The sequence below is a fragment of the Notolabrus celidotus genome, chromosome 10 (genome assembly GCF_009762535.1).
Source record: "Notolabrus celidotus isolate fNotCel1 chromosome 10, fNotCel1.pri, whole genome shotgun sequence".
Taxonomy (NCBI): domain Eukaryota; kingdom Metazoa; phylum Chordata; class Actinopteri; order Labriformes; family Labridae; genus Notolabrus; species Notolabrus celidotus.
This window is the reverse complement of record NC_048281.1, coordinates 35,615,696-35,643,040: the sequence shown is the minus strand read 5'-3', so window position 1 is coordinate 35,643,040 and position 27,345 is coordinate 35,615,696. Positions and strand designations below refer to the sequence as shown.

Sequence of the window (27,345 nt, the reverse complement as noted above, 5' to 3'; positions counted from 1 at the left end):
AAATTGTAAAAAGCACAGAGAGGCAGAGACCAATAAATCCATGTATAGGTATATATACAGTGGTGGACACCCTTAAAATTTTACACACTCAAATATTGTCATGAAATATTTGTGAAAAAATCTTTTTTGTGTTTCAAGCATTAGACAGACATAAACAAATACAAATTATGTATCTTTTTTATGTATTATTTACAAGAAAAACTAACAAAACTAAATTCTTTACAGTTTCATTATGTCAGTTCTCAACATTGTCGGTATCAAATACAACAAACAACAGAGAGAGTTCAAAACTGAACACATAATAAATACACCTGGCTGTGATTGGACTAAAAGAAATTGCACTTGAAGACCTAATATGCAATATTTCACAAATGCATGGGGTATCTGAAAACTGTTTTCCACCACTGTATGTAGATGTAAACATAAAGGAATAATAAAACAGAAAAAAAAATGCAAATGTCAGAAATAATTCACTTATTATAAAAGAAACAATAAGTATGAAGTATGCTTAGAAATACAGAATTGAAAATATAAGATAAGGGATGTTTTTTTATGCAGAGGTAATCTATCTAATGTTGAAAAAGACAGAATGGCCCTTTAATAAAAGCGCACTGTGCCTCTTCCTCCAGCAGATGGCGCTGTTACATTCATGCCCTCCTCCTCAGCAGTGTGTGGTTCAGTCACAGTCACACAGGGAAAGTGAGAGGAGCTGACTCGTGTGTTCATATGTGTTAAAGAAACCCACAGAGAGCAGAAACAGAGGATCAGAACAGATCAGTATTAATCTTTAGACTTAGTGATGGATCCTTATAACAACCAGGGAGGGACCAGGAGGAACAACAACAACCCCCTCCAGGACGGATCGTCAGGTGGACCTGGGACTAATGAAGAAGGGACACCTGAGAATCCCAACAGGAATGTTCCTGATGGTGGACAACCGACAGGCAGAGAGCCTCAGTAGTGAGTCCTGTTTGAGTTATTTAAAGTATAAAATGAAGTTTAACACAGATTATTTAAACTCAGTGTTATTCTGTGTTTATATAAAGAAGACTAAATTAAACCCCAAATACAGGCCGGGTGTGTTCTGACCTCCTTAATGAATATAAACTTGTTGTATAACTTGTTTAATAACATAGTTATAATGTGGACTTTCGGTTTCGTTTCTCGACATTAGAAAGTAATGGTGCCTTCACTGTCTCCCGGAAATCCCAGCTACTGATGTAACGAAAGACTAAACAGAGCAGGTTTAGACCGTACTCTATGTTCTATTATTAACAAAGACCCAACATCAAGACCAGGATCAGATCCAGTCCCCTCTTCCAGACAGGACTCAGTCTGATCTCATCTTAATCCACCATGAGCAGAGCACTTTGCAGCATTTAGCAAGTTACAGTGGCAAGGACAAACTTCCTTTAACAGGCAGAAACCTCCAGCAGGACCAGACTCATGTTAGACACACATCTGCTGAGACCGTGTTGGAGAGAGGGATAGAGGGAGGTGAAGAGAGAGAGAGAGATGATAGTGGGGAGACGGATAGTAGTAGTTGTAGCAGCTGGAGTCTGGACCACGTCCACAGCAGCAGAGATCCAGAGGAACCTACGAGACAAGGGAGCTCAGGGACTCCAGAAAGGTCTAAGAAAAGAGAGAAGAGAGGGAGACCAGAAGAAAGAAAAAGAGGGAGAATAAATGGTGAAGGAATGACAGAAGGAAGGAAGGAAGGAAAGAAAGAAAGAAGGAATGAAAGGAAAAGGGAAAGAAAGAAAGAAAGAAAGAAAGAAAGAAAGAAAGAAAGAAAGAAAGAAAGGAGAAAGGAAGGAATGAGACGGAAAGTAAGTAAGAAGGACTAAAAAAAGAGAAAGAAGGAAAGAAAGGATGAATAAGACCCAAAAAAAGGAATCTACAGCAGAGATCTAGAGGAACCTACGAGACAAGGGAGCTCAGGGACTCCAGAAAGGTCTAAGAAAAGAGAGAAGAGAGGGAGACCAGAAGAAAGAAAAAGAGGAGAAGAAATGGAATGACAGAAGGAAAGGACGGGATAAGAAAAGGAGACATAAAGGATGAGGAAACATGGAAAGAACAAAGAGAGAAGTGAAGAAAGAAAGGAGGAAACGAAAAAGGCTTGAAAGAAAGAAAGAAGGAAGGAATTAATGGAAAAAGGAATAAAAGAGAGAAAGAAAGAAGGAATGAAAGAAAGTAAGAAGTTATAAAAAAGAAAAAAGAGGAGGAAGTGAAGAAAGCAAGAAAGAAAAATAAGAAGGACGGAATGAAAAAAAAGAGGAGAATAAATGGGGAAGGAAAGGAGATATAAAGGATGAAGAAACACGGAGAGACAGAAAGGAAAAAGGAAGACAAAGGAAGAGAGAGAAGTGAAGAAAGAAAGAAAGAAAGAAAGAAAGAAAGAAAGAAAGAAGAAAGGAATGAAATGAAAATGGAATACAAGAAAAAGAAAGAAGGAATGAATGAAAGGAAAAAGAAAATAAAGAAAGAAGGAATGAATGAAAGGGGAAAAAAAGGAATCTCCAGCAGAGATCCAGAGGAACCTACGAGACAAGGGAGCTCAGGGACTCCAGAAAGGTCTATGGTTAGTAACTTTAATGGGACAGGAAGAGTTAAAGTGAGAGACAGGCAGAGAGAGGAGAGAGAGGGAAAGACAGGATCCCAGTGTGTCAGTCTAAGCCTATAGCAGCATAACTAAGACCTGGTCCAAGCCTGATCCAGCTCTAACTATAAGCTTTATCAAAAAGGAAAGTTTGAAGCCTACTCTTAAAAGTAGAGAGGGTGTCAGCCTCCCTGAAACTGAAACTGAATCCGTTCTCTGTTTCTGTTTCAGCTCAGGTGGATTCACCGTCATCCCACCCAACCAGGCCCGGCGAACCCAGATAACATCGAGTACGTTTAAACTCTCCCGTCTCCATAACTCCACCTCTGAACATCCTTAAACGTGTCGTATGTGATGATGATTTATTTCCTGCAGTGGCTCAAAGAGAAGAGCAGGAACTTCAGAGATGGAGAGAGGCCAACAGACCGGCCCCCTTGCAACTGAATCCAGAGAGGCTAGGTAAACCGTAGCATGTAGAACAGTCTGTATTTAACTTTCTATCATGTTTACTCAACATGCTTCTGATTCATCAAGGTGGCGGAGGAACGTTGGCTGCAGCCAGAGACAAGCAGCTTGCAGAGTTACGCCGCTCCAAACTGCAGAAGAAGGTAGATTCATCTCACATCTCATACAGAAACCACTCAGAGAGTTCATCCATCCAACTCATGCACAACTTTTAATGTATTCATGTATCACTATTGTGGTGGTTTCAAGCTGAAAAAGGAGGACTTGGACCGGAAGAAGAGACAAGAAGAGGAGGATGAGTTACAGAAGATGAAGGCTGTACAGAGGGAGAAGGTGAGAACACACTCTGACATTCTAACTATGTTGATTCTGTAAATGAAACAGGAATCATAAAGTTATTGAATTTATATCATAATGAACAAGATTAGACAAATCCTCTCTACCTTATTATGTTTAATCTGTTTGTGTGAGTCAGGAGAGAGGTGCTGCACTCAGAAAGAGAAGGGAGCTGGGTTTGTTTAGGGGAAGACTTCCATCATGTTCTCATGATACGACACCTGTGGTCTGTGCTCAGTAGAAAATGTCATGAATGCATCTTTAATAATGGGTATTCATATGTTACGGTTGTATTTTGGTGCAAACAAAAGAAAATGCATCAAAGAAAAGGTGCAGAAATTAAAATCAGCCTCCAGTTTTAACTGCTGAGTTTTAAACATGTGTATATATGCTCAGTTTTGCAGATTGCACAGGTTTGCACAGGTTTTGAGGAACTTCTCCACAAACTGCACTGCAGAGCAAATAGCATCACTGTACACCATCAATCTTTATTTATACAACACCAAATCCCAAACAAGAGCAGGTCTAGCCCGTACTCTATTGCCCCTTTTCCACCGAGGCAGTTTCAGGACCGGTTCAGAGCCAGCGCTCAAATGAGAACCGGTTTTTCGTGTTTCGACTGCAAGTGAACCGGCTCCTGGTCGAGAAAACCGGTTCCAGAGCGGCTCCAGCTCTTTGCTGGTCTAGAACCACTCCTGCAGCTTGCAGGCCCTGCCCCCCAATGGCCCCAGTACTACCCCCCGAGCAGGGGCTTTTTAGGGGGGGGGGATTATCCACCGGTCAAAACACACGCAGTTCCGGGGTAAAGTTCCTCCGGTCAAAAAACACCTTTAGAGGGAGATGAAGAGAGAGAGAGAGAGAGAGAGAGAGAGAGAGAGAGAGAGAGAGAGAGAGAGAGAGAGAGATGATGGTGGAGAGACGGATAGTAGTAGTTGTAGCAGCTGGAGTCTGGCACGTCCACAGCAGCAGAGATCCAGAGGAACCTACGAGACAAGGGAGCTCAGGGACTCCAGAAAGGTCTAAGAAAAGAGAGAAGAGAGGGAGACCAGAAGAAAGAAAAAGAGGGGAATAAATGGTGAAGGAAAGGACGGGATGAGAAAAGGAGACAGAAAGGATGAAGAAACAAAGAACAAAGAGAGAAAGAAAGGAAAAAAGAAGGAAGGAAGGAAGGAAGGAAGGAAGGAACGAGGGAGGGAGGGAGGAAGGGAGGGAGGGAGGGAGGGAGGGAGGGAGGAAGGAAGGAAGGAAGGAAGAAAGAAAGGAACACAGTAGGAAGGAAGGAAAGAAGGTAGGAAGGAAGTAGAGAAAGAAAGAAAGAAAGATAGAAAGAAAGAAACAAGGAATGAAAGGAAAAAGGAAGGAATGAGACGGAAAGTAAGTAAGAAGGACTAAAAAAAGAAAGAGAGAAAGAAAGAAAGAATGAATAACAGACCCCAAAAAAGGAATCTACAGCAGAGATCCAGAGGAACCTACGAGACAAGGGAGCTCAGGGACTCCAGAAAGGTCTATGGTTAGTAACTTTAATGGGACAGGAAGAGTTAAAGTGAGAGACAGGCAGAGAGAGGAGAGAGAGGGAAAGACAGGATCCCAGTGTGTCAGTCTAAGCCTATAGCAGCATAGCTAAGAGCTGGTCCAAGCCTGATCCAGCTCTAACTATAAGCATGAATTTAACTGCATCATTGTGCATTCATTTGGTGTAAGATCTGCCTCTTCTATGTGAATATGCGTCACTGCAAGGACATGAAGTTCACAAACTCCAGTGCTGACAGCCGGTGCTGGTGGTCTTTTACCTGAGGTATCTTTAAAGGGATGTCACGTTCAAACTTTCCAAAGGTCAAACTGAAGACTCAGCAAGATGGGCAGTGAAATGCAGCGACTGTGCATGTGTGTTTCTGTTGCACGGCCTTGTGAAAGACACAAATGTTAAACTCTGAGGCGTACAGATACAAAAAGAAGTGTTTCCTTTCTCCTGTGGAACACTTCCTGCTGGTGTTTCCTCTTTCCTCTCCTTGTTCACTACGTCGCCTCGCCTCTAGATGTCAGCAGAGACAAGCGTTAGCGGAGCTGCAGCAGCTTTGTCCGAGTCCTCCCTCACACACAGACCACCATGAGAACCACCTGATTCATGTTCTGGTAGTTTCCATCAGCTGCAGACAGACAGATCCTCACTCCGCTCTCAGACATGCTCTCCTCCTCCTCCTCCTCCTCGCCCGTCTGATGCTCTAATAGCGGTTCACGGTCTGCTGCAGTTATGTGGAGGGGTGAATCACTTTTGGAGACCGAAGCGGTCTTCCACAGACCTTTTCCTGTTGCACCCTGACCTCTGTGAAGCCAAAGGAATGCTCTGGTAATCCAGGAAACACACAGATGCATGTGAAACAGCCTATAGATGTGATCTAAGGAGAAGCTGGCAGTAGCACAGCTCCTGAGTCTGACCTGACCCACTTTGGATGGGGATGGCGGGGCCGCCGAAGGCCGGGTGGAGAATTATTAAGTGTTCAAACCGCAGAAACAGAGTAACCTTCAGCTCCTGCTCCACGTCACTATATTTATCTCTCAGATGTTTCCAGTTTTACAGTACAAACACGCCGTGACAGACCGCACGGTGACCTGCACATGACACTGCAGAGAGAACACGGTCTAAAAATGAAAGGAGACCAAACGGTGAACTTCAGCCAGCGAGGAGGATGAATTAAAGCTGGCAGAGAGAGATTTCCATCTTTATAAATCAGGGTTTTATTCAGTGAGCAATAAATGTGTCATCAGAACATCAGAAACACTCCATACAATAAGAGAGGATGACTCCTAAAGATGCTGCAACATACAGAGAGTCTGCTGCTGCAGATTCATGTACATGTTTTATTCTTTAGAGCAGAACCTTTACAGAACTCTTTCACACTCCTTAAAGGGACTTTCTGATAAATGTTAGGGGTGCAACACTTAACAGATTAAAGTCGATCAATCAGCAGAAAAGAAATGAATCAGCAGCTGTTTGAGTCATCTATTAATATCTGTATTATGGGACAGTAAGTGTGGAGACACTCAGCTTTAGAGTGTTGATTGAACAAAAGAAGCATCTGTGAAACTTTGAGGAGCAGTTTGCAAAATATTTTAAAGAAAGATCGAAGAAAAACAATCAGCAGATCAGTAATACCTTTCCTGATATTAACTAAGTGATTAATTTAATATTTAATACATTCAAACACATTTAAAATAAAGTATTGAAAATATATATATGTTTTATTATTTAGGAATATTTTCTTACATATTTATTACCCACAAATATTTCATTAAAAAAAGGAAAAAGAAAAGTCCATAGTCTTAAAGTATAAATAAATAAATAAATACAAATAAAAATAAATAAATAATAATAATAATAATAATAACAAATGAATAGATAGATATGTGCAAAATAAATAAATACAAGTTGAATTAATAAATCAAAATATTTATAAATAATAGAACACTTACATAAATGCATACAATAAATGTTAAAGAATGAATTAAATTGAATTAAGAATGAGTAAATACATACATACCAAATAAATAAATAGGTTAAAGGCTCTGTGAGGAGTTTTGAACTGGCTGAGAAACAGACTGAAAATGATACTGATGCCTCTTTATGACCTTCAATAGCAAACGAGACCATCAGCAGCAACACTGACACCTTCTCTGTTGTCATTTTTAATGCCTGAAACCGCCCTGGGGGGGTAGGTGTCAGACCAGATGATGGACATCTCGCTTCAGAAACAGCCTTTATTTGACTGTTTTCATGGAAAGTAATCACATTGCCTGATAAAGTTGACTGTTGAACACAACAGTTGAAAACACTACTTTTGCATGTTTAGGACAAGAGATAAGAGGTATCACTTTGTCCACAAGGGGGCGCCAGAATCGATACAAAACTAAAGTTCCTCACAGCAGCTTTAAATAAATAAATAAAAATAATTTAATCAATCATAATTAGAATAATAATAGAAATACATACAGTAAACTTTAGATAAAAATAAATCAAATGATAATAATGTGTTAATTATTACAAATAAGTCAGAATTGTGGCATTTATTGACAGGACAGCTGAAAACAGGAAATGTGTGGGAGTAGAGATTAGAGGAAGACATGCAGCAAAGAGTCAGACCAGAGTCTGCTGCAGTGAGGACTAAAGCCTCCATGCAGAAGTATATTCATTCTAAAACATGAACTTCAGACTAAAGACACCATGAAGTACAGGTTTATGTTTTCTGTGCATGATGAACACATTCAACTTTCAGTTCAGCGTGCACTTATGAATATTTTGTGGTTATATTCCTTTCATCTGGTTGAGTCTGGTGTTTTGTGTCCTTGTAAAACACTCTTCAGCTTCTTCTTCTGCAGGTTGTTTATATAAAATGATCATTATATCCATGCTAACTGCTGTATATACAGTGTCTGTGTGTAACTGGGACCTAAAGTCCATAAAAGGACTCCCAGGACTGTAATTACGCCCTGATGCATGTTGGTGAAGGCATGCTGCTGGAGCGTCTGTGTGTCCTGTTTCCAGGCCGTGGCCACGCTCCGTGATGCGTGTCGGTAAAAACATGCTGCTGCGGTGTCCGTGTGTCCCGCCGTGTGACGCTGGTTCTGTGATCTGTTGCAGGCGGAGAAGCTGGCGGAGAAGGAGCGACAGGAGGAGCAGAGGAGAAGGGATCTGCACAGGCAGGATCACCTCAGGTCAGACCGGGATCAGGTTCACTCGGGTCTCATCACTGTCTCTGTGTGGTGTTGTGTTGTTTTCTGTGCTGTGTTCCTTCTTGCTCAGTCGCACATGTAGCATCAGATGACACGACCTCCTCTGCTGACCTATAATCATCACTAACTGCAGAGAGAGCAGCGACGTCTTATCAGTCGTAAATGAATGCAGACAGACGGCATGAGGTCGACCTCTCATTGACCTTTCCAGACATCCAGGAGTTCAAACGTCTCTTTATGTAGTTTAAAAAATAATTACCTGAATGATTAGACAACACAGAGGGTGAAAAGTGAAGTTAAAATAGAGCCTGGGTTCAAAATAAAGCCAGGACTTTACTGCTTTAAACCTGCGTTACTTATAGTGGCCAGCAGGGGGCGACATCACTAGTTGCAGGAAGAAGTCTGAATATTTAGAGGTGTAGAAACAAGTTGAAATCAACATTTTCTCATGAGCTTATGGTCCCAATCTGCAGCATGATGTTTAATTTGTACATTTTGGTCCCATTAGAGTAAAAAAGATGATAAAGGAGGATATGATTTAAGATTTGGCAACCTGTCCTAAAAGTTACAAACCACAGGGGCGACTAGAGTGGAGACTAAACAATCTACTGTCATCCTCACGTCCAAATATGGTCGTTTCTTCCTTACATCAATCAATCAATCAAGCTTTATTCATGTAGCACCTTTCATAGACATCTAATGCAATTTTAAGTGCTTTACAGTGATAAGTGATAAGCAACAAGAAAAAAGCAGAAATAAAATATACATATTAAAAAAGAAGAATGTCTTTTGAAGTAAAGACTAATGTGCACCAACAATAATAAAATATATGTTATCAAAAATAACAACTAAGAATTTAAATAGTTAAATTAAATACATAAAAAAGGTGAGGATACAAATTGAAGATAAATAAAGGCATTAAAAATATCACAAAAAAATAGTAGATAAATGATGAAAATAAAACAAGATTAAAATCAATATAAAACATTAAAGTAATAAAAGTATGAAACCCTACATAAAGCCAGATACATGTTTTAGTTTTTAGTTTGATGCTGATGTCTTTGGTAAAGCTAGATGATGTAATAATGGACCTGTATGTGCTTCCTCATGTTTGGTTGCATACACTTCTCTCTCTGCAGCTGTGTCTGTATAGAGATGCCTCACATGTACAAACACACCTGCTCTGCAGAACATGAGGTTCATCGTTCAGCCTCATTTCATCTTAATCCAAATTCATGATTCATGATGAGAGATATGGAGCATTCAGTGATGAGATGAAGTTTAGAGATCTGTGTGAAGACTAAGACCAACCATAGTCTGAAAGGAAAGATAAATAGATGAAAATTAAAACAAAAGTAAAATGAATAAATATAAATTCAAATTATATGAATATAAAGTTAGATAAATAAATCTAAATAATATTTATAATAACAATAAAAATACATACAATACACTTTAAAGAAAAGTAAATAAATGAAAATTGAAAATGAACAAATACATAAAAATAAAAAAGTTAATTAATTAATTAAAATAATTGTATTAATATTAGTTATAATAGCATCACAAAATAATACAATAAACTTTAAAAAAAAAAGAAAAATAAAAATAAAAATAAAAAAGTTAAATTAATAAATAAAAATAATTGTATTAATATTAGTTATTATAGCATCACAAAATAATACAATAAACTTTAAAGAAAAGTAGATAAAAAAAAATTAAAAAAAATTCAATTAATAAAAAATTTAAAGTCATAATAATAAAAACAATAATTAGAACAATAAATACATTCAATAAACTTTAAAGAAAATAATTTAAAAAATGAATAAATACATAAATACAAAATAAGAAAAAATAAAGTTCAATTAATAAATCAAAATATATTTTTAAAGGATAATTAGAATAATGTTAGAAATACATACAGTTCACTTTCTTGAAAAAATAATAATTATTATTATAATTGATTGTATATCATTGTGTATAAAAATACTCCTGGACTGTTGTTATGATTAATGAATCAACTCTGACATATGAAATTAATAGAGCTCTCCTTCAAAGTGCTGGTCTCTCTTAATATGTAGAAACAGCAGTGATTTAAAGTGTCTGCTGTCTGCAGTATGGTTTCATGCCGTATTATTCAGACCGCTTTAAATCAATTACCCAGACAGCCAAGATGTTATTGGAATATTATCCCTAGTCTGCGCTGAGGGGAAACAGCTCGTCGAGTAGCATCTCTGGCTCCCTGACAAGAGCAACAAGAAGAGGAGACAGCAGACCAACGTGTGAACCTGCAGGAACAATGAGGATATTTAGAGATGAGGCAGAGATGGAGCACAGAGAGGCGTCACAGGCGGACAAACAAACTCCGTCAACCTTGTGCTGTCAGGATCCCAGGCATGTGGAGTGTCTGTGGAGTAAATGAATACTCTCCTCATACCTTATCATTACTTCAGTGTTTGTCTTTATGCAATGTGAGGATGTTGAGTGTGTTTTTCCTGCAGGGGGACCGAGAAGTTTCTGCAGAGGTTTGAGAGGACAGCCCCGGGTCCTTTGGCATCCAACAGTGCCACACACACGTCATCCAGGGTAAGCCAGCGACCACATAATGTGTGTGTGTGTGCGCTTGTATGTGCGTTCACGTTTTGTTTGTATACACGGCTCTCTGTGCATCAGCTCCATGAAGCCCGGGGTTCAGAGCTGAGCCCAAAATCTGTGGCTGAAGCTCTGCAGTGCTTTCGGTGACAGATCTGCCTTTGTGAGCTGGTATCTGGGTAAATACCCTCATAGGGGGGTAATCCAGATCCTCAATCCACACGGTTAATCTGGGACACCCTTTAATACCAGATGATGAAGCACCCTGACATTCAGAGTCAGGGCACGGCTCACAGTGGAGGAGCAGACCCTGTAGTTTTCCTCTCCACGTCTGTCTGCGTCTGCTTCTTTCACTCTCTTTTGTTTTCTCTGCTTCCTTTTTTCTCCTCTCCTCCTCTCCTCCCTCCTTGTTGTTGGTTTTCATGGGAGGGATTGAGCGGCAAGCGGAGTTCAAGGGACTTCCCAGAGTTCACATGGAGCAGAGACGGAGACACAACATGACATGGCTGTGAGGAGTCTGCAGGGAGACGGAGCGGAGTAGGCATGACCCTGCGTTAGTAAAAGTACCTGGACCAAACCCAAATCTGCGATCCAAGCAGTCTCGTGCCTCTAATACTTGGAAACCAGAATCCACCGTGGCTTTCTTGCTATGGAACTCAGGGTCTAATGTAAATATAGAGAACGTTTTAGAAGTTGGGTTTGATCCAGATTATGGGAGTAAACTGAGTGTTGGTATTCCTAAAAGTAATAACCCAAGAAATGTGAAGTGTTGAATGGCAGCAAGATCAGATATAACAATGGAGCAGTGAATTCAGCCTCCCTCTCTTCCTGCAGCTCCTTCTCTTCATCTTCTAGTCTTAGAACTCTGAAACTCTTGAAGCCTCTGCCACATTAAGACAATTACAAAGTCAGCCTACTATCACCTTCAGAATATATCAAGGATTAAAGGACTCATGTCTCAGCAGGATGCAGAAAAACTCCTCCATGCATTTATCTTTAGCAGACTAGACTACTGTAACGGGGTCTTTACAGGACTCCCTAAAAAGTCCATCAGACGACTGCAGCTCATACAGAATGCTGCTGCTCGAGTCCTAACAAGGACCAACAAAGTAGACCACATCACTCCAGTTCTTAGATCTCTACACTGGCTTCCTGTCTGTCAGAGAATAGACTTTAAAATCCTGCTGATGGTTTATAAAGACCTGAATGGTTTAGGCCCAAAATACATTGCTGATCTGCTACTACTTTATGAACCATCTGGACCTCTGAGGTCATCAGGTACTGGTCTGCTTTCAGTCCCTAGAGTCAGAAGGAAACATGGTGAAGCAGCGTTTAGTCATTATGCTCCACATATCTGGAACACACTCCCTGAAAGCTGCAGGTCTGCTCCAACTCTCACCTCTTTTAAATCAAAGACTAAGACTTTTTCATTTGCCACTGCCTTCCTATCTTAGATTATTTTAACCCACTTTAAATTAAAATTTTAATGTAATTTTTAATATATTTCTAATTTTCCTTTTCTTTTCTGTTTTATTATATTTGTCATTTTAATTGTGTTCTTTTATGCTTGTCTGAATGTCTCCAATGCTTTTAATGTTTTAATGTAAAGCACATTGAGTTGCCCTCGTGTATGAAATGCACTATACAAATAAAGCTGCCTTGCCTTGCCTTTGTTTCTGTCGCCACCTACTGGGGAAACAAAGCTTCTACAAGGCGATTTTAATCAGCTCCTGTAGTGATGTAACGATAGGCATGCATGCTGACCACTCCCACACGAGGGATTCAGCTCCCTGGTGCTGGTTTTGCTTCGGTCTTGCAGAGTCAAGAAAGTATGACAAACACTCAACATGTACTGTACCACTCAGAGACATGCTGCTGTAACACTTCAACATGTTACCTCTTCTTGTTTGGGGTCAGAATCTAGATCATCTCGCCCAGTTTTTTTAAAGTTGTGTTTTTGGCCATTTCTGCCTTTAATTGATAGGACAGCTGGAGAGAGACAGGAAGTGTGGGGAGAAAAGAGTGGGGGGAGACATGCAGGAAACATTTCTGCCTGAAAATGTGGGAGCAGAGAGCGGGGGAGGCTGGGAGTTAAACCTGTGACTGCTGCAATGAGGATTGAGCATTCCCGCCCAATCAGATCAATCAGAGGCTGCAGATCTTTCACAGAAGGTGAATTTTTAATGTTTTCGGCCATTTCTGCCTTTATTTGATAGGACAGCTGGAGAGAGACAGGAAGTGTGGGGAGAAGAGAGTGGGGGAAGACATGCAGGAAACATTAGAGGCTGGGAGTTGAACCTGTGACCGAGGACTGTAGCCTCTGCATATTGGTTTTGGTGTTTTTCCGCCTCTGCACACACATGAAAGTCAAGAAAGTATGACTAACACTCAAATTTGAATGTATCACTCAGAGACATGCTGCTGTAACACTTCAACATGTTACCTCTTCTTGTTTGGGGGTCAGAATCTAGATCATCTCTGTAACAGTCTCACATGGGTTCTCCTGGAGCACTCGCCAAGTTTTTTTAAAGTTGTGTTTTTAGACATTTCTGCCTAAAAATGTGTGAGCAGAGAGTGAGGGAGGCTGGGAGTTGAACCTGTGACCGCTGCAACCAGGACTGTAGCCTCTGCATATCGTCATCCTATTAAAATAATGGTCCAAGAGGAAAATTAGTTTTTGTCCTAAATTATCTCTTGATGATTCTGGCCTCCTCTGGTGAAATCACCTTAATCCTTAGTTGAAGGATGACGCTCTTTATGCCCGATAGGTCCATGGCCTATGTCAAGAGGCTGACTTGGGCCTTTTAATTCTTCTCCTAAGTCAACATGTTTGATTCTTTAGGATACACCCGCTGAGTGTCATCACTTCTTTGATAATTTGCCCCAGAGTTAGTCAAATCAAGATGACCGAGAATGAAGATTCAGGGATGAACTGAAGAGTCCTGGGATAGGTACAAAAACCCCAGCAAGCAGAGAGGGACACACCTCCTCAGCGTTTGATTGACCTGACTGGATGATGGAAACGGGGTAAGTTCAATAAAAACCCAGCAAAGAAGAGCTGGAGGAGTGAGGAGAGGGACACGCCTCCTCAGCGTCTGATCCACCTGACATTTGTTCACTTTAGGTTTGAGGTATTTACATTTTGAGTTTGCTTTATGGAATTAAAGGACAGTTCATAGTCAGGTTTTAAAAAGTTGTCAAAACTGGATGTTTGAAATGTTAAGTTAAATAAAAACCAGCAAAGAAGACCTGGAGAGGTGAGGAGAGGGACTGCCTCCTGACATATTTGATGTACCTGACGTTTGTTTAATTTAACTCAGGGACATTTCAGTTTGGAGTTTGCACTATGGAATGAAAGGACAGTTTAAGTCAGGTTTAAAGTTCTCTAAGTCACTTTATTCTTTAATGTTACATAACTGACACACAGCGTTCTCTGTATGTCAGCAGTCATCCACTGTCCAGACCTTTTTGATTGACATGATTCATAAATATCACATGCTCTGCATCTGGTAAGGTTTTTGTGTTTTCCCAAAATTTAAAAAAAATGACATAGGCCATTATTTTAATTGGGTGACGATATTTGTTTTGGTGTTTTTCTGCCTCTACATCCATTCAGGCAACCAATCAGGACAGCACCTCATTATCATAGCATCCCTACACAATCAGATCACTGCATGCATGAACTGAGAAACTGCAGATCCTCCACAGAGGCTGAATTTGTGATGTTTGTGCAGTTGAAACCTGCACGTTTTGATTGTATTAAAGGGGACATATCACGCTTTTTTCATCAATAAATTTGGTCTAAGAGGTTCCCAAAACATGTCTTTAAAGTTTATTGCTCAAAAAAACACTTTGAAATCAGATTCTGGTCTGCCTGAAAAGTCCTCTTCTTCAGTCCTCCTCAGAACACTCTGTTTTCTCTCTGACCACGCCCCCTCAGGAAGTGGATGTGCCTCGGCTGTCCAGCACGTTGATCTAATGTTTACATGTTGGCTGAATATACACGGCTGCTCAGAGATCACGTTACTTCAACCCTCTGAATCTGATCCAGAATCTGATCCTGACGGAGAGGCGCCTGCAGCAGGACCTTTCTGAACCATTGGTCACAGATTTAGTGTTTCTTGTTGTTTTATTTATCAGTATGTCGACGTGTGTCTTGGTACACAGCTACCAACATGTAGCTATGTGGCTATGCTAACTAGCGCTAGCACTTTTCCATGAAAACTAAAAATCATCCACTAGATCTTCAAATCTGCAGACGTGGGGAGTCAAAGCGACCTCTGCCAGAAAGGCAGCGGGACCTTTTATGAAGGATTGGTCACAGATTTAGTGTTTCTTGTTGTTTTATTTGTCAGTATGTCGACGTGTGTCTTGGTACACAGCTACAGCTACAGCTATGAACATATAGCTATGTGGCTATGCTAATTAGCGCTAGCACTTATCCATGACAAATAAAAATCCTCCACTAGATCTTCAAATCTGCAGACGTGGGGAGTCAAACCGACCTTTGTGTTTATTAAGACAGCCTACAACTAGCATGCCTCCCTCCTAAGCTCCTTGTTAGCACACATGTGTGCAGGGAATGAAAAACGGAGGAGGGGTTGAGTTGTATTTTATACAGTCTATGGGCTGAACAAGCTCCGAGCTCTGACTCCGTGACAGACCGGATATTGTTGTTACGTAACAAAAACACGGAAGTCTGAAACGGCTGGTTTCACACACATTTACAGAAAGGTGGAGAAATCAGAACAGGGGCAGAATGGATTTTTTTCATTCTCGGGGGGTTTGTAGACAGGGACACATATTTCAGGTAGAGAACCATTAAAAAGTCAAATTTGCATGATATGTCACCTTTAAAGCTGAGCTGCAGAATCAGGCTTTTGTCTGATGTTCTGATACCACGCCTGCAAGTCTTAAAGAAATGTTGAAACAGAGAAAAAACTGTCATCAATAAACCACAGTTTCTAAAAATTCTGAATCCTGTGACTCAGATTTTTGTAATTGCTTAATGAGAGGCTCAACTTTGACATCATTTTGGCTGATCTCTCTCTAACTTCTGGTAACAGCTGCCATAAGTCAAAATCCGTGACTGCTGTAACTCCAGGGCCTCAAATCTGAAGAGCTCACGTTTATTCTTAGCTCAGAAGAAACACATTAATGAGAGAGTGATGACAGCTTCTGTCAGACACGCTGATAGTAATGTCCGCCCAGCCGCGTGTCTGTCAGTGATGTTGCAGCAGAGAAGGAGAAAGTGTGCAGGAAACCATATTCTGCTGCGAGCGTATCGTGTGGTGACTGACGGCAGTGTTAAATCTGCACACACAGCTCCCTCGGCGGACAGAGGAAATGTTTTCACTCTGGTTCTTTTCTCATTGTTGTGTTTTTCTCCTCTTTCTCTCACTCTCCTTCTCTGCTTCTCTTTTTCTCACACAGACCTGACGCAAATCTTTCAGCAGGCGAGAGAGAGAGAGAGGGAGAGGGAGAGAGGTCAGGGGTCAAACTGTGGTGTGGAAAGGCAGTCAGTTACAGTAATAAAGAAGTCTGTGTTTTATGGAGGGACACACACACACACACACACACACACACACACACACACACACACACACAGTGGGAGCAGACAGGCTGAATAGATGACAGCTCAGAGGATGATACCCGGGTTACAGAGAGAAACAAAGACTCACCTCTTCCTGCTCCCTCGTCTCGTCTCCTCACCCTCTCCAATGTCTCTTACCTCATCTCTGGTATTCACCCATCACTTCCTCTCCTTTACTCATCCTTTTCTCATCCTTTTTTATCACTCTCTCTTTTCCCCCTTTCAACACACTTTTTGCTTATTTCTCTCATTGTCTAATTCCTTTCCCCACTCCTTCCTTTCCTTTCCTTGTTTCCTTGTTTGTGTTCCCCAGTTTTCACGTCTCTCTCTCATCTCGCCTGTCTCCTTATCTTTTGAGCTTTCCTTCACTGTCCCCTTATTCCCTTATTCCTTCCCCTACTTCCTCATCCGTCTATATGGTTTTCTCCCCTTCTTTCCTTTTTCACTATTCCTCCGTACTCTCCTCTCTCCTACTGCCTTGACCGTGTCCCCTTCTTTCCTTACTTCTCCTCTTTCCTAGTTGTTTAATCACCTGCTTTTCTTTGCACTTGTGTGTTCTTTTCTTCCCACTCCTTCCTTTCCTTTCCTCCTTCTTTTCTTTCCTTGTTTGTGTTCCCCGGTTTCATCTCGCCTGTCTCCTTATCTTTTGAGCTTTCCTTCCCTTTCCCCTTATTCCCTTATTCCTTCCCTTACTTCCTCATCTGTCTATGCCCTTTCTTTTCATCCCTCTTCTTGTCCTTATCTTCGTTTTTCTCCCCTTCTTTTCTTTCTCACCATTCTTCTCTTAGTCTCCTCTCTCCTACTGCCTTGACCGTGTCCCCTTCTTTCCTTTCTTCTCCTCTTTCCTAGTTGTTTCATCACCTGCTTTTCTTTGCACTTTTGTGTTCTTTTCTTCCCACTCCTTCCTTTCCTTTCCTCCTTCTTTCCTTTCCTTGTTTGTGTTCCCCGGTTTCATCTCACCTGTCTCTTTATCTTTTGAGCTTTCCTTCCCTTTCCCCTTATTCCCTTATTCCTTCCCTTACTTCCTCATCTGTCTATGCCCTTTCTTTTCATCCCTCGTCTTCTTGTCTTCCTCATCTCGCTCTTATCTTCGTTTTTCTCCCCTTCTTTTCTTTCTCACCATTCTTCTCTTAGTCTCCTCTCTCCTACTGCCTTGACCGTGTCCCCTTCTTTCCTTACTTCTCCTCTTTCCTAGTTTCTTTCATCCCCAGTTTTCACCTGCTTTTCTTTGCACTTGTGTGTTATTTTCTTCCCACTCCTTCCTTTCCTTTCCTCCTTCTTTCCTTTCCTTGTTTGTGTTCCCCGGTTTCATCTCACCTGTCTCCTTATCTTTTGAGCTTCCTTCCCTTTCCCCTTATTCCCTTATTCCTTCCCCTACTTCCTCATCTGTCTATGCCCTTTCTTTTCATCCCTCTCCTTCTTGTCTTCCTCATCTTGTCCTTATCTTCGTTTTTCTCCCCTTCTTTCCTTTCCTTTGTCACCATTCCTCTCTTCTCTCGTAGTCTCCTCTCTCCTACTGCCTTGACCGTGTCCCCTGATTTCCTTTCTTCTCCTCTTTCCTAATTGATTCATTTCCAGTTTTCACCTGCCTTTCTTTGCACTTGTGTCTTCTTTTCTTCCCACTCCTTCCTTTCCTCCTTCTTTCCTTTCCTTGTTTATGTTCCCCGGTTTTCACGTCTCTCTCTCATCTCACCTGTCTCCTTATCTTTTGAGCTTTCCTTCACTGACCCCTTATTCCCTCTCCTACTTCCCTTTCTTTTCATCCCTCTCCTTCTTGTCTTCCTCATCTCGCCCTTATCTGTGGTTTTCTCCCCTTCTTTCCTTTCTCACCATTCCTCCGTACTCTCCTCTCTCCTACTGCCTTGACCGTGTCCCCTTCTTTCCTTTCTTCTCCTCTTTCCTAATTGTTTCATCTCCAGTTTTCACCTGCTTTTCTTTGCACTTGTGTCTTCTTTTCTTCCCACTCCTTTCTTTCTCTTCCTCCTTTCCTTGTTTGTGTCTCCCAGTTTTCACGTCTCTCTCTCATCTCGCCTGTCTCCTTATCTTTTGAGCTTTCCTTCACTGTCCCCTTATTCCTTCTCCTACTTCCCTTTCTTTTCATCCCTCTCCTTCTTGTCTTCCTCATCTTGCCCTTATATGTTGTTTTCTCTCCTTCTTTCCTTTCCTTTTTCACCATTCCTCTCTTCTCTTGCTCTCCTACTGCCTTGACCATGTCCCCTTCTTTCCTTCCTTCTCCTCTTCCCTAGTTTGTTTCATCACCTGCTTTTCTTTCCACTTGTGTCTCCTTTTCTTTCTTTTCCTTCCTTACCTCCCTCTTCTTGTTTTTCTGCCTCTTCTCCTTTTAATCATGACTTTGCTCATTTCAGTCTTTGTCTTTCCCTCCTTTCTTTTCCCTCACAAGTTTCCTGATCTCTTCCCTCCTCCCACTCCCCTCTCTTATTCTCTCCTCCTCTCCTCCCATGCTGCCTCTCTCTCTCTCAGATGGACGTCCCAGATTAGCAGATGAAAGCGTTTGCGGCCGTGGAGCAGCAAAAGTTAAACTTCTTGATGTGGTTTTGACCCGGACCCTGGGATCTGTTGTTCTTTCAGACATGGCTCCATAAGACGGATTGATCCCTCCTTCACATCCTCTGTTTGTGGGTGTGTGTGTGTGTGTGTGTGTGTGTGTTGTGCAGTGTGTATACTTGTGTGTGTGAGTGGGAGGTTTAATGCTGAGCTTTGATGGAGCTCACACAGGTGGGCTGTGTGTTTAGGATGGATGGAGGAAGAACCACCTCGCTGACCCTCAGCTCTCGTGGGAAACAGAGGAAGAAAAACTCTTGTTGTATAATTCTTTCTCCGGTCTCGAATACACAGAGCGACATTAGCCAAGGACTCACAGCAAACATGCAGCTACTTTATCAGATCCTCAGGAAGCTGATAATATCCTTCACATTTTGCATATCTTCACACTATTAAAATAATGACCTGAGTCATTTTTTGACTAAATGAGTTTTTGTCCTAAATCCTCTCTTGATGATTCTGGCCTCTTCTGGTGAAATCACCTTCATCCTGAGTTGAAAGGATGACGCTCTTTATGCCCTTTAGGACAAAGGCCTGTCAAGAGGGTGGCTTAGGCCTTTTTATTCTTCTCCTAAGTCAACATGTTTGATTCTTTAGGATAAAATGTCTGACTTGGGTAATTTAACAAGCTTTCATGAGCTGCTTCAAGAAGCAACAGAATCTATAGTGCAGAAGAAGAAGCTCTAAACATGATTCTTGCTCTCCCAACCAAAGAGAGGAAGTTCCAGGACCTTCAGTCCATGAAACATGTGATGCCCGTCGAGTGTCATCACTTCTTTGACAGTTTGCCACATAGCTAGGCAAATCAAGATGATCCAGAATGAAGATTCAGGAGAGAAACTGAAGAGTCCTGGGATAGGTACAAAAACCAGCAAAGAAGAGCTGGACAAGTGAGGAGAGGGACTGACTCCTCAGAGTTTGATGGATTTAGAGTTATTTACGTTTTGAGTTTGCTTCATGGAGTTAAAGGACAGTTCATAGTCAGGTTTCAAAAAGTTGTCCAAACTGGATTTTGGAAATTAGTTAAGTTCAGTAAAAATCAGCAAAGAAGACCTGGAGAAGTGAGAAGAGGGACATGCCTCCTGACATTTCTGATGTACCTGACGTTTGTTTAATTTAACTCAGGGTCATTTCAGTTTGGAGTTTGCACTATGGAATGAAAGGACAGTTTAAGTCAGGTTTAAAGTTCCCTCAGTCACTTTATTCTTTAATGTCACATAACTGACACACAGCGTTCTCTGTATGTCACTCATCCACTGTTGAGGCCTTTTTGATTGACATGATTAATAAATATCACATGCTCTGCATTTGGGAAGGTTTTTTGTGTTTTCCCAAAAACTTTAAAAAATGACTTAGGCCATTATTTTAATAGGGTGACAATATGCAGCAGATCAGGACGTGCCCTACGTCTAAACACCTGCAGAGTCCTCAGGTGTCTGCAAAGCTCAGATTTTCAGACTTTGCTCCACTTTTACTCCAAGCTAGTGATGGAAATCTATCAGGAGCAGCAAATATGGTGCTCCATGATATATTTGACATGCTTCTAGCTTCAGCAATTCAGCAATATTTGCCCCAGCTAGAAAATATTGACAGAGAAATGCAGTGTAGTAAGACTGATTGTATTGCACAATCCTTCGACTCATTGATTGGCTGCTCTGCATGCAGAGTTGGGGCTTTCTGAAGAATGCTTTCTGCATTTGGAGCTTCTAGAGTCAAACTTCTGACATCTGTGTGCAGCTTTTTGATGATGTGACAAAGAGTCTTCCACCATGCAGAGGATTGATGGTCTAAATAGTTGGAGAGCTTTCTTGATATGTGTTTATGGGTGTTACTCTCCACCCCACCATCCACAACATGACTGAATGAAATCCAGAGGAAACATCTTCAACTCTCAAAAACTGGACAAACAACCAAGAACAAGCTGCCTGTCCTCTCTCCAAGCATCTTTACATTCTGCAGGCAGCAGCCGGGCTTTTAAAGAGCCAGGACCAGGTGGTCCAAACGAGCTAATTAGTAGCTTCACCTGGACACAGAGGAGGAGGAGGAGGGGGACGGAGCAGAAACACATACAGACAGAACAATGGGACATATTTAAGTTTCCCAGTCTGTCACTGAGTGTTTTTAATGTTCAGTGCTTTTCATGCTAAAGGGAAATTAAATTCCCTCTTTCTGGTGAGGAAAACAAAGTTACACAAAAAAGTTAAAAAATACTTGAATGCACGACAACACATCAAGAGAGAAGAAGATTTACACAGTTATAAAAAATAATGTTCTAAAATTCGGGACAGATGTAGCACGCCGGATCTCAGCAGGAAGGTCATTCCACAGTTTAGGAGCCCCTAGTCTTCAAGCTGGCTCTGGGAACAACCAGCAAACCAACATGCAGGCCTGCTCATCGTACCTCAAGTCTCTAAAAGTAGTATGGGAGGTAGAGCCTTCAGTTATCAGGCCCCTCTCCTTTGGAATCATCTACCAGTCAGGGTCTGGGAGGCAGACACCCTCTCTACTTTTAAGAGTAGGCTTCAAACTTTCCTTTTTGATAAAGCTTATAGTTAGAGCTGGATCAGGCTTGGACCAGGTCTTAGTTCTGCTGCTATAGGCTTAGACTGACACACTGGGATCCTGTCTTTCCCTCTCTCTCCTCTCTCTGCCTGTCTCTCACTTTAACTCTTCCTGTCCCATTAAAGTTACTAACCATAGACCTTTCTGGAGTCCCTGAGCTCCCTTGTCTCGTAGGTTCCTCTGGATCTCTGCCGTAGACTCCTTTTTTGGGGTCTGTTATTCATCCTTTCTTTCTTCCTTTCTTTTCTGTTCTTCTTTCATTCTTTCATTCAGTCCTTCTTACTATTCTTTCTTGCTTCCTCCCTTCTTTCTTTCCTTCATTCCCCCCTTTCCTTTATTCCTTCCTCCTTTCTTTCATTCCTTTTTCCTTTCATTCCTTCTTTCTTTCTTTCTTTCTTTCTTTCTTTCTTTCTTCATTCTGTATTTCCCCATCCTTTATTTCTCCTTTTCTTATCCCGTTCTTTCCTTCTGTCATTCTCCTCTTTTTCTTTCTTCTGGTCTCCCTCTCTTCTCTCTTTTCTTAGACCTTTCTGGAGTCCCTGAGCTCCCTTGTCTCGTAGGTTCCTCTGGATCTCTGCTGCTGCACATGGTCTCAGCAGATGTGTGTCTAACATGAGTCTGGTCCTGCTGGAGGTTTCTGCCTGTTAAAGGAAGTTTGTCCTTGCCACTGTAACTTGCTAAATGCTGCAAAGTGCTCTGCTCATGGTGGATTTGTGTTTCTTCTGTTCAGAGTGAGGCCGTGGAGAGTCTGCAGGTGGAGCCGAGGAGTGTGAGAGATGTGCAGGAAGAACACCTGAGGTAAATGCAACGTTTGTATAGTTTTTAAACTCTGATCACCTGATGTAGTTTCTGCAGCAGGAATCAGAAAAACAAATGTTTAAACATCGACCTCAACAACGCACGGGTCAGATGACGGACTCGAAATCTGAGCTACGGCTTCAGAAATAGACTCAGCGTGATGAATCCTTTGTTTTGTTCATCTCTGTTTTGGAATAAAAGCCGAACAGACGGGCCAGGTTGATGATTGTTGAGTGTGCAGTTCACTGACCTCACTATATTTCAGTTAGGGAGTTTAAAGAGCTGTCAGACGGCGCTGTCACCGAGCCCGCCAGAGAGTGAAGTCAAAATACGGCGTCAGTTAGTTTAATGTGAGACGTTTCTCTGCTTGGTTTTATTCTGACAGGGTGAACGCAGCCTTCCTGGACGGACTGGAAGGTCGAGGCAGAGGGAGGGAGGAAGAGCGTCCCCGTTTCACCTCTGAGGAGTCAAACACTGCAGGGCCAGAGCTCGCCCCGACTCACCTGGACCTCGATCCAGACTACAGCTGGATGCAGGAAACCGGTGAGCCGCGTGGTGTTTCACACGCCGTCTGTTTTTAGTCCGGCTGGTTAACCGAGCTCAAATGAGACCTGTGACAGGAGGTGACCGCTTCATGCGTCCTTACAGGACTGTGATTGTGTGTTTAGTCTGCGCTCAAATCAAAGACTTCACGTGCGTCAAAAATACAGACAGGAGCATTTAGAGTGGTAGGTAGTGCTACCGACACTCCCGGCATTTAAATCCTGCTCATACTTGTAGTTTGTGGAAGTGTGTGTGTGTGTGTGTGTGTGTGTCTATGCTCCCGTTCTGTGTGTGTGCATAACTTTATTTACAACAATAAATCAAACACATTTAAGAGAGTGCGTCGCAGACAGGATGCAGAACCAAGGACATAAACACCTGACATCAACACACAACACCACACACACGCTGACATGTCAGAGAGGAGAAGTCTTCATCAGGTCACACTGACAGACGAGGGCCTGCAGCCAACAGGATCAGGCCCCGCCCCCCTCTAATCAGCCTGTATCGACACACAGTTTGATACCTGACTTGTTGCTGTTCACCTGTGACTCCCTGCCACTCACTGAAGGAGAGCAAACACAGACTGTGTGTCCGACCTGCTGTGCTGAGGTGTTTCCTGTTACCACACGTCACTTCAATTAGCCGCCCAGTTTCTCTCCCAGTTGTTTATTTTGAAGCGGCTTCAGGCGACGTCCGATCTGCTCCGTGATTTTAAAACCACGACTACATCCAAACTGTGCATTGTGGGTTAGGAGTGTTAGGGTTAGGGATTATTAAGGGCCAGGGTTAGGGTAGGGATAGGGACAGGGGTTTAGGTTAGGGGGAGTTAGGGTAAGGGTTAGGGGTTGGGGGGTTGGGGTAGGGTTAGGAAGGGAAAGGGTTACGTAGGGTTAAGGGGTTAGAGTAGCGTTAGGGTCAGGGTAGTTAGATTAGGGTTGGGGATTGGGGTTAGGGTAGGGTTTGGTAGGGGTAGGGTTTTTGGAGTGTAGGGTTAGGGGTTAGGGGTTAGGGGTTAGGGTTAGGCAGGGTTAGGGTTGGGAGTTGGGGTAGGGTTTGGTAGGGCTAGGGTTTTTGGAGGTTAGGGTTAGGGGTTAGGGTTAGGTAGGGTTTGGGGTTAGGGTTGGGTATGGTAGGGTTGGGGGTTAGGGTTGGGTATGGTAGGGCTAGGGTTTTTGGAGGGTAGAGTTAGGGGTTAGGGTTAGGTAGGGTTTGGGGTTAGGGTTGGGTATGGTAGGGTTAGGGGTTAGGGTTGGGTATGATAGGGTTGGGGGTTAGGGTTGGGTATGGTAGGGTTAGGGGTTAGGGTTGGGTTAGGTAGGGTTAGGGGTTAGGGTTGGGTATGGTAGGGTTGGGTATGGTAGGGTTGAGGGTTAGGGTTGGGTAAGGTAGGGTTGGGGGTTAGGGTTGGGTTAGGTAGGCTTAGGGTTGGGGGTTAGGGTTGGGTTAGGTAGGGTTAGGGGTTAGGGTTGGGTATGGTAGGGTTGGGTATGGTAGGGTTGGGTATGGTAGGGTTGAGGGTTAGGGTTGGGTAAGGTAGGGTTGGGGGTTAGGGTTGGGTTAGGTAGGCTTAGGGTTGGGGGTTAGGGTTGGGTTAGGTAGGCTTAGGGTTGGGGGTTAGGGTTGGGTAAGGTAGGGTTGGGGGTTAGGGTTGGGTATGATAGGGTTGGGGGTTAGGGTTGGGTAAGGTAGGGTTGGGGGTTAGGGTTGGGTAAGGTAGGGTTAGGGGTTAGGGTTGGGTATGGTAGGGTTGGGGGTTAGGGTTGGGTAAGGTAGGGTTAGGGGTTAGGGTTGGGTATGGTAGGCTTAGGGGTTAGGGTTGGGTAAGGTAGGCTTAGGGTTGGGGGTTAGGGTTGGGTTAGGTAGGGTTGGGGGTTAGGGTTGGGTATGATAGGGTTGGGGGTTAGGGTTGGGTAAGGTAGGGTTGGGGGTTAGGGTTGGGTAAGGTAGGGTTAGGGGTTAGGGTTGGGTATGGTAGGGTTAGGGGTTAGGGTTGGGTAAGGTAGGGTTAGGGGTTAGGGTTGGGTATGGTAGGCTTAGGGGTTAGGGTTGGGTAAGGTAGGCTTAGGGTTGGGGGTTAGGGTTGGGTAAGGTAGGCTTAGGGGTTAGGGTTGGGTATGGTAGGCTTAGGGTTGGGGGTTAGGGGGTCAGGGTTTGGTAGGGGTAGGGTTTTTGGGGGTTAGAGTAACGTTAGGGTCAGGGTCTTAGGTTAGCTGTTGGGGGATTTGGGTTAGAGTTAGGGTTCAGGGGGGTTAGGTTTAGGGCAGAGTTAGGGTAGCTGGGATTAGGGTTAGAATTAAGGGTATGGTCCGCTGCGGTCCGGCTCAGTGCTCTCTCGTCCATCAACACCCATCGGTTGCGTTATCAACACGGAGCAGGACCGTCGGACAGCTGGAGTCATGTGACCGAGGTTTTCCCTGCTTTAATCCCTGAATCAAGGATTCTCCTCCTCCTCCTCTCCTCATCCATGTTGTCTTTCTGGTCCTCTGAAAACCTCTGACCTGTTGACTCCAGGCCTGGCTCCGCTCATCATGACTTTGGTTTGTTGTTGTAGTTAAGTGAAATACGATCTGGTGATAACACAGAGTGTTTTATTCTGAAAATTAACCGGATGTTTTCATTTTGTTTTGGTGAAACCTGACTTCCTGTCCCGCTCCGACACAGCTGCACCATAAGTTTAATATCAGACCCCTCTGCTCTGAAGGACTCTTTGGTCTGGGTGTTAAGGTTTCGTATTGAACCAGCTTCAGAGTGTTTTTTAAGAGGCAGCAGTTTATGAGAAGTGTCTGCTTGTAAAGAACTTGTCCGATTTACTGCCCGTCCAAACGGCAGCCACAGACGTGCAATTTCACCAGTCTGAGGTTGAATCTGAAATACCAGAGATTACTTCAACCCCTCAGTCCTGGCACTGCTGCTGCTGTGGGCACATTTCTGCATGACGGACTCCCAAAGCATCCTCAATACATCATGTCAAACTGCATCCTCCAGCTGTGGTCTGTATCTGACCGCCGTCCTGATCAGGTATTTCCATTCTGTCAAATACCTGTCACAGCCCATCTCCTGCCTGCTGAGGCTGATGTGACCCAGACCGGCTTCCCTGATTATCTGGCCCTTAGACTGGAGGTTCGGGGGAAGATGCCAATGTGTTTCAGACTGCCTGTTATGATTTACTCTGTGCCCTGGTTTTAACTCAAACAGCTGAGAGTTGCCTCACAGCCTCTGATGAATGATGGTGAGTGTGAGTGTCAAACAAAACAGATCGTATTGCTCATCCTCGGAGAGAAAACACTGAAATACGGGATCGTAAACTTCCATCTGTTGTGCATGAGAGTCAGAGAGAGTTCTGACACGACAATCAAAGCGCCGTTTTAAACAAACGCCTCGTGGGAACAATAACGACTGCACTGAGCTCTTCTGTCTTTTCCTCTCTGCCTTCCAGACCAGGATCCGGAGTATGACTGGGCCCTGATGAAACTCATGAAGAGCTTCCCAGACTGCTGCAAAGCGTTCCTGGAGGACATCCTCGACCAGTGCAACGGGGACTACGATCAGGCGTCCGCTCTGCTCATCTCCACGCTCAGTTGATCTTCAGGCTTTGATAGTTTTGATGCTTCTGCAGATAAAAACGCTAAACCAGCATTCACAGCTACACATGATGCTTAACACACACAAGAACACCTCGTAAAGTCCGAACCTCCTCACACCTTTAGTCTACTTAGTCACAGATTATTACATGTTGCAAAGATCGGGGATCCTGCAAGACCGCAACTTGATTCACGTTGAGATTTGAAGAGCTCAGAAACAGAAGCAGTGTTTGCTCTCAGCTTTCCTCCTGAGTGCTGAGGGTTTGAGTTTTCTGTTCATCAGGATGTTGTTTGAACAGGAGCTTTCCTTCCAACTCTTCTTTAATTTATTTCAGCTTCTCAAACATTGATTGATGCTTTGTTGGTTGGCGTGGTAACAGCCGACAGTGACCGGTCATTAAAGATCAGCATGTTCAGGAATCGGCTCGTCATCCCTACAGCGTCCTACAGCACGTCTACATTTCTGTAGGACTTACTAAATGTCATTAATTCTTCTGCTTGTCAGAGCCCCCGTGGTGAGAGCTTTTCAGACTCTGATCCGGACTACAGTCCTGAGCAAAGCCCCTCATGGGGTCAGAGGGGACAGGCCTGAGGTGGAGCCAGAGGGGCAGTCAGTAGAGTCAGGGGAAGCAGAGGCAGGAGACGGGGAGTGAACGCCGGGGACATGTACGCTCTGCAGGAGGCGGGCAGAACGGCAGGACAGGATTTGATTGGTTTCATCATTTGGCTCCTGATGGCAGGGATTGGTTGGTGTTTTCCCAGGTTTACTCCGGCTGTAGATAGCAGCTTTTTTTACCTCTTTTTTAAGAACACATTATGTATTGATTACCATCAGGACATAAAGATCATTTTAACCAGTAGAACAAAAAGTGGATCTAAATCTGAACACCAACCCCAGCTTTAAGTTAATTCAGCTTCTCAAAAAGACTTTGTTTCAGCTACAGCCTCACTAACAAGGGTAACATTAAACACACTGTCTAAGCCAG

The 27,345-nt window shown here is 43.0% G+C and overlaps 1 protein-coding gene across 1 annotated transcript; it reads left to right on the top strand.

Annotated features, from left to right (window-relative positions):
- The first annotated feature begins 677 nt into the window (after positions 1-677).
- On the top strand, positions 678-26,779 carry epsti1 (epithelial stromal interaction 1). The gene is made up of 10 exons (XM_034693254.1): positions 678-960; positions 2,831-2,889; positions 2,975-3,058; positions 3,134-3,207; positions 3,314-3,397; positions 8,037-8,110; positions 10,627-10,711; positions 22,165-22,232; positions 22,618-22,775; positions 26,215-26,779. Exons 1-10 carry the CDS (start codon positions 800-802, stop codon positions 26,358-26,360), a joined length of 993 nt encoding a protein of 330 aa, XP_034549145.1. The 5' UTR covers positions 678-799; the 3' UTR covers positions 26,361-26,779.
- Positions 26,780-27,345: the final 566 nt, after the last annotated feature.